The sequence below is a fragment of the Psittacula echo genome, assembly GCF_963264785.1.
Source record: "Psittacula echo genome assembly, chromosome: 7".
NCBI classification, from domain to species: Eukaryota; Metazoa; Chordata; class Aves; order Psittaciformes; family Psittacidae; genus Psittacula; species Psittacula echo.
Genome location: NC_137740.1, coordinates 7,146,388 through 7,153,116, shown reverse-complemented (window position 1 = coordinate 7,153,116; position 6,729 = coordinate 7,146,388). Strand labels below are relative to the sequence as shown.

Here is a 6,729-nt window from a genome sequence, read left to right as displayed (position 1 = left end):
TTTCATTTGCAAGATCTATAAGTAAGATGTTTCTATGTACATATTGCCATGCAGGCTCATTACTGTTTTGGGTTTGGCATCATCTGAACACGACTGAAATGTTTCTAGATCTAAACTTCACACTTTCAGGGCCTAAAGCAGCATGTCCCTGGACCTGGCATCATTGCAGACAGCAAGAGGCACTGTCCAGAACAACCTGCTGCCTGGGTGGACTTCTCACAGCTAAAAAAGCTGACAGTACAATTGAAGTACAAGTGTTCAGAGAGAGTAAAGTAAGCTTGGTTTTAAAGTGAAGTGGTGAGACTTAAACATCATGTGAAAGCAGCTCAGGTTGGGTTGGGACTGGATGATCTTCAAGGTTCCTTCCCACCCAAACCATTCTACGATCTTGAAACTGGGTGCTGATACTGTTCAATACATTTGAAGCAGAATACATGCAAGAACCTTCTTTCACTTGTCTCTCTTGAGGCTGTCACATACAGACCGAACAAATCATACAGTATCAAGGTTTGCTTGTACACTGGATTAATCCTGCAATCTTCCTTTCAGTTTGCATCTTTTGATGATTTATTACCCTTAATTTTCCAAAATCCACTGTAAATGTAAATCTCAATTCTTTTAAAACAAGTATTTCCCTCTAAGACACTGGTAGTGAGCTTTGTTGATGCTGCCTTGAAGAGTGACGGTACAGTTGAATGAACCAATTAAGACACTAAAGCTTTCTCAGCATAGTGAAGCTTCAGTGACAAAGATGTTTAAGAACAGCTTTGAAAGAACTAAGAACTTGAACAACAACTATGTGGTTTGGGAATGTCAACAGAACACATCTAGAGTGTTTAGGAATCTGTGACTGCTTGTAAATATCAAGCCATCAGCTCTCACACAGGAACCATCTCACTGCACTCAACAGAATTACCCCTGCACATATTAGTAAGTTCTGGGCCTTCAACTTTTAAGCCACAGCTGAAGAGGAGGGAGAAAAAGCCAGCTGCTCTTTGTGTAAATCTGCCAAGTTCTGCATTTTTCAAGCAGTAGGTAGCAGAAAACATGCTGCCATGTTCACTACCGTGTGCTCCTTGGAGGAGAAATAAATCCACTATTTGCACAGGAGTGCCACTTCCCACATCAGGATGTTTCGGAGTTGGTGTGCAATGGCATTTTTCACTTGGACATAAAAATTTGGTGTGGCTTCAATGGAATGCTCAATTATTTAGAAATCAAATTATATCCAATAATTCTCTAACATGGATTTACAATTAAATAAACATTTGCACTAATGGAATAATTATACTAACAGCCTGTGAACCTTACAGACCAAATTGAGAAATCAAAAATTCTCAGATGAAATGATGACATTAAACATAATCTAATCATCAGCAAGATACCAAATTATTATTGCTGCCTCTAATAAGTCTTCTCTTTCTCTCCTAGTTACAAGTGTTGTTTACTGGTAGGACAGCAAAGTAAGTAAATCAGCAAGCGTAAATACAGCCTGAGGATAACAGATTTCACTTGCAGTAAATAGAATCATAGAATAGTTAGGGTTGGAAAGGACCTTAAGATCATCCAGTTCCAACCCCCCTGCCATGGGCAGGGACACCTCACACTAAACCATGTCACCCAAGGCCTCATCCAACCTGGCCTTGAACACCGCCAAGGATGGAGCATTCACAACCTCCCTGGGCAACCCATTCCAGTGCCTCACTACCCTCTCAGTAAAGAATTTCTTCCTTAGATCCAATCTAAACTTCCCCTGTTTAAGTTTTAACCCGTTACCCCTTGTCCTGTCACTACAGTCCCTGATGAAGAGTCCATTCCCAGCATCCCTATAGCTCCCCTTCAGATACTGGAAGGCTGCTATGAGGTCTCCACGCAGCCTTCTCTTCTCCAGGCTGAACAGCTCCAACTTTCTCAGCCTATCTTCATATGGGAGGTGCTCCAGTCCCCTGATCATCCTCATGGCCCTCCTCTGGACTTGTTCCAACAGTTCCACGTCCTTTCTATGTTGAGGACACCAGAACTGCACACAATGCTCCAAGTGAGGTCTCATGAGAGCAGTGTAGAGGGGCAGGATCACCTCCTCCGACCTGCTGGTCACACTCCTCTTGATGCAGCCCAGGATACGGTTGCTTTCTGGGCTGCGAGCACACACTGAAGCCGGCTTGTGTTCATTTTCTCATCGACCAACACCCCCAAGTCCTTCTCTGCAGGGCTGCTCTGAATCTCTTCTCTGCCCAACCTCTAGGTGTGCCTGGGATTGCTCTGACCCAGGTGTAGGACCTTGCACTTGGCATGGTTAAACTTCATGAGGTTGGCATCAGCCCACCTCACAAGCGTGTCGAGGTCGCTCTGGATGGCATCCCTTCCCTCCAGCGTATCAACCGAACCACACAGCTTGGTGTCATCGGCAAACTTGCTGAGGGCGCACTCAATCCCACTGTCCATGTCACCAACAAAGATGTTGAACAAGACCGGTCCCAATACCAATCCCTGAGGGACACCACTCGTTACCGGTCTCCAGCCGGACATCGAGCCATTGACCACAACTCTTTGCGTGTGGCCATCGAGCCAATTCTTTATCCACCGAGTGGTCCACCCATCAAATTGATGTCTCTCCGATTTAGAGACAAGGATGTCATATGGGACAATAAACCCACTCAAGGTTCTCAAACCATGCTGGTACAAAGCAGCCCTAGAGCAGCTCTCCAGAGCTATCAGAGTTCCACAACTGCTTGTAAGAGATCACACAGTTCTGACTGTTGAAGCTGGGATTACTTTGCAACTGTCACTTGTGTGTGTTAGAAATGGTCCAAACACAACCCTCAATACCAAAGCACTAGACATGAGAGAGTGCCTTTTGTATTTGAAATCATGGCGACAACCTTCCAAAAGGCCAGAAGTTTTTGGCTTCCTTAAAGAAGAGCAAGGATCTAAGCAATACAATTAAAACTTGTGTATTCAGAAACTCAGAAAGGCACAACAGTCGTATGTTGCATCCACAAAAATACAGCTTTATTTGCATATCCAAATACAGGATATTTATTTAAGTGAAGACTCTGCATTCACAATTTAACAAGTTCACTTACTATTTAAAACTGCAGTCTTAGTAACTGCAACTGACCATTTTACACCCCAAAAGTTATAGAACTTGAGGCTTCTTTCTGCTCTTTATGCAACTGTTTTGCCCTGTTTTTCAAATCCTCTGCCTTAGCATCATTCTTCTCAGTGCCATCTCCCAGACTGTACATTCGACTGGCATTGGCACAAGCCCACGCGTGACCCAGCTCACACCCTTTCAGTGAGTACTTCAAAGCATGGTTCATGTCCTTGGGGACCCCAGGTGCTCCTTGGAGGTATATTACACTGAGGTTGAAGCAGCTAGGAGCAAAGTTGCCATCGCAGGCTTTTGTGTAATAGTCTCTAGCAACAACGGGGTCAGGTTTATCACCATTTACTCTCCCATCATGGGCCAACAGCCCAACGCTGTGACACGCATTTACTGACTTCTTCCCACCTTTCTCACATGACTTCATAAAAGACTTGTAGGCAGCTTTCAAGTCTGGTTCGAATCCACCTGTAGGCCAAGAAACCAAAAGATTACAGTAAGGACACCTAAACCAGGTGGGTGCTCTCTGCTTTGCAGCAAGTACAGCATCCCTCACTTGAGATGCGGACTTCAGAGACACTATTACTGTCTCAGTCACAAAGGTTTTGCTCATGTCTTTCAGTTAGGAAACTCTCCTCCACTCCCCAGTATCACAACAGCTTATGCAAACAAGAAAACCCTCCCAAAGCTCTCAAACCACTCTTTCTGTTACTACATCTATGATTTTCTTAATAGCTTACACTAGGCAAGGTAGTCTTTTGCCAGTATACCAACACATACACTGAGACTGTTATTACTTTTGAACTGTAGTAAAAATACCATGTTCCTTGTAAGTATTGTTAGTATTGTCATTTGGAAGAAGCTTCAGTAGTTGAACTGCTTCCCATTACCGCACCAGCAGATACATTTTGGGCAGAATTGGGGCCTACTTATGGTTTGTGGACTTTTAAGCAGTGTTACCAGTCTACAAGTTTATTTCTTCCTTACTTTCTCTAAAAGAACAGCCAGAAGAGAGAATAAATTCAAATTTTAAGAAGAGAACACCGGGCAAAATTCAGGTACACTTACCACTTATGCAGACATAATAATACACGTGGTTAACCTAAAGCTGATTCTTCAGAAGGAAGCAATTTAAGGTTTTCCACCCTTCCCCACTGTTTTTTACATGGCCATAAAAGAAGCAGAACGGGCGGTTAGTTCCGCCTTCAACGTCAGGAGGAAATGCAGGTGCTCAGCACCTTTGCAAAGGGGAAAGCTGTTTCCCCACAGGCATCAACCACGCACCGGAGCCCGCACTCAGGACCACTACGGACGGCGTCCTCCGCGCCGCGGATGAGGAACCCGCGACCCCGCGGTACTCCGCCGCCACCGGAGGCGACTGAAGGCCGGAGAGGCGGGCCCCGGGGGAGTGAGCGGAAGCAAACCCGAGCCCACCTTTGCCGATGGCCTGGTAGGCGCCCAGCTTGTAGCAGCTCTCGCTGTGCCCGTGTGCCTCGCAGTTGTCGCGCAGCACCCGCCCCGCCGCCACAAAGTCCTTCTTCACGGCGTCCAGATAGTCGGCGAGCCGCTGGCAGCCTGCAAGGCACCGAGAGGGGCTTGAGGCTGCCGCCAGCCCCGGGGCGGCGGGCCGGGGCTCACGGCGGTGCCGCTTACCGTCCGGGTCCTTCTCCTTGAAGCACTGGTAGCTGTACTCGATGTGCATGTTCTCCAGATACCCCCGCACCTCCTCCTCGTCCTCGAAGTTGATGAACGCGGCCATGCCGGAGCTCTTGGGACCGCCGCGCAGGGCCGCCTGTGGCCGCCGAGCCGTCGATGCAGCGTCTTCCGCGAGTGCCGAGCGATCGATGCAGCGGCGCCCGCCGGGGCCGGTAGTTCCCCGGTCCCCGTCCCGCACCGGCGGGTACTGACGCTTGGGGCGCCGACCCGGCACGGCTCCGGGACCGCTCGGCGGTGGCAGACCCCCTGTTGGCCGGCGCTGCCTCTTCTCTCCCTCTCAGCATCACTGAGCAGTTTTAAGCAGTAACACACTAACAGCGTTTGACTTCCCGAGGTTTGTCCCGCTGGATGTGTACTGCTGAGGCCTTACACAGGACAATCAAGTCCGTAAGTGGAGACGTTACTACATATATATCCATACCCTACACATGGCCTAGAAGCCAGGGCTGCCCTAGTAATTCCCCAGCTTTCTGCCTGCACTTCTGTTATGGATTAACTGATTGATTTTCAGCTCAGTTTTAGAATGGGGGAGTTGCTGCTTGTGACTGCTACCCGTGACTGTTCTTTCCTGTGGTACAGCAAAATATCTTGCAGGTGCTTTGGATGGAACCCCATGTTCATCCGAGTGTCACCAAACAGGCAGTGACAGGGTTGTCAAAACCACCTGTAGATGGATAAGCGATTAACACCACATGACAAACACTAGTTCTCTAGTTATGGCTTAATTTAATCCAGATGTGATACAAGGTTACCTACACAAAATATGGCACGCTGTTCAATTCCAGCAGTTTTGAGCATAAACGGAGTGTTATAAATGTCTATTTTCTGAGACATTATAAATGTAATGTAACAGGTCAGGGTTAAAATGAATTTCAAAGGACGTCTGAGTTAAAATGAATTTTGAAGCATATTTGAGAACGCTTTGTCCCGGATTAGTTCAGTAACATAACATCAGCTTGGTGAGCTCCTGGGGTAAATAAACCCTGTCCATAGGCTCCTATAGGAAGAAACCCGGTTGCCGGTCGAACTGGCGGCACCACCTGCTGACGTGCTGCCGGAATTCCAGTTGCAACTTCTGATCGAGTGTTTCCTTAAAACTTGTCAGACCTTGCAGTATCTGGGTTGGAGTTGACACACATTGTCCACGTGGCGCTAAAATCTGGCTTTCAGAATGCATTGACCAAAACCATTGATGTGTCCATGAGAAACCAAGAAGATAGATGTAGTTTGGTCCATGCTGACTGCCACCTGGAAAGCTTTGTGCGCTTTCCTCTGCTCTGCAGAAGATGAGCTGCTTTGGAACCAGCAATGCTATTTCCCTGAAAATTCAGCTTTGAGGGATTTCCGTTTGCAGAAGCTTGGTAGAAATCCCTTTGAGTGTGTTGGTTTAAATCTCTGCAGGGTCTGTTCTCGCTGGGGTTTTGTCTGTGCAGTTTCTGATGCCAAGGTTGAGTCAGCGCCAAGTTAGTGGCACAGCCTCTCCGTACAAGGAGCGAGGTTGGAGTGGGTGAGTGAATTTGTTAATGGGTATGGAAAGAACAGCCTGAGAGCTCCGAAAACCACCAGGATGTGGAAGGAACACGTAATGGACTAAGAATAACAGCACAGGCCCCTTCCTAATCTGAGCCACTCTCTGTGTCCATAATTATATACATTATTTCTTCTAAGCAAAGTAGACTTTTAAGTAGTTAAATTCAGAGCCAGACACTTGTCAGATCCTGCATATGTAACTTGTTGTCTCTATGTCAATGTTCTAATCTAAAGAATTAGGACTGTAACTGAACTTTGCTATGTGGTCCCCAAACAGACAAAATTGAGAATATTTGTAGAATATTTTGCCATCTTACAATGAGGGAAACATAAATGGTATCAGCAGTTGTTCCCTAATGTTTATTTATGTGTTTTGC

The 6,729-nt window shown here is 46.7% G+C and overlaps 1 protein-coding gene across 1 annotated transcript; it reads right to left on the bottom strand.

The window, feature by feature from the left end:
- Positions 1 to 3,084: 3,084 nt before the first annotated feature.
- On the bottom strand, positions 3,085 to 4,869 carry COA7 (cytochrome c oxidase assembly factor 7). Its single transcript, XM_080623591.1, has 3 exons — positions 4,760 to 4,869; positions 4,541 to 4,681; positions 3,085 to 3,574 (listed from the first exon to the last, which is right to left on the bottom strand). The coding sequence occupies exons 1-3, from the start codon at positions 4,863 to 4,865 to the stop codon at positions 3,126 to 3,128; spliced, it is 696 nt and encodes a 231-aa protein (XP_080479717.1). The 5' UTR covers positions 4,866 to 4,869; the 3' UTR covers positions 3,085 to 3,125.
- Positions 4,870 to 6,729: the final 1,860 nt, after the last annotated feature.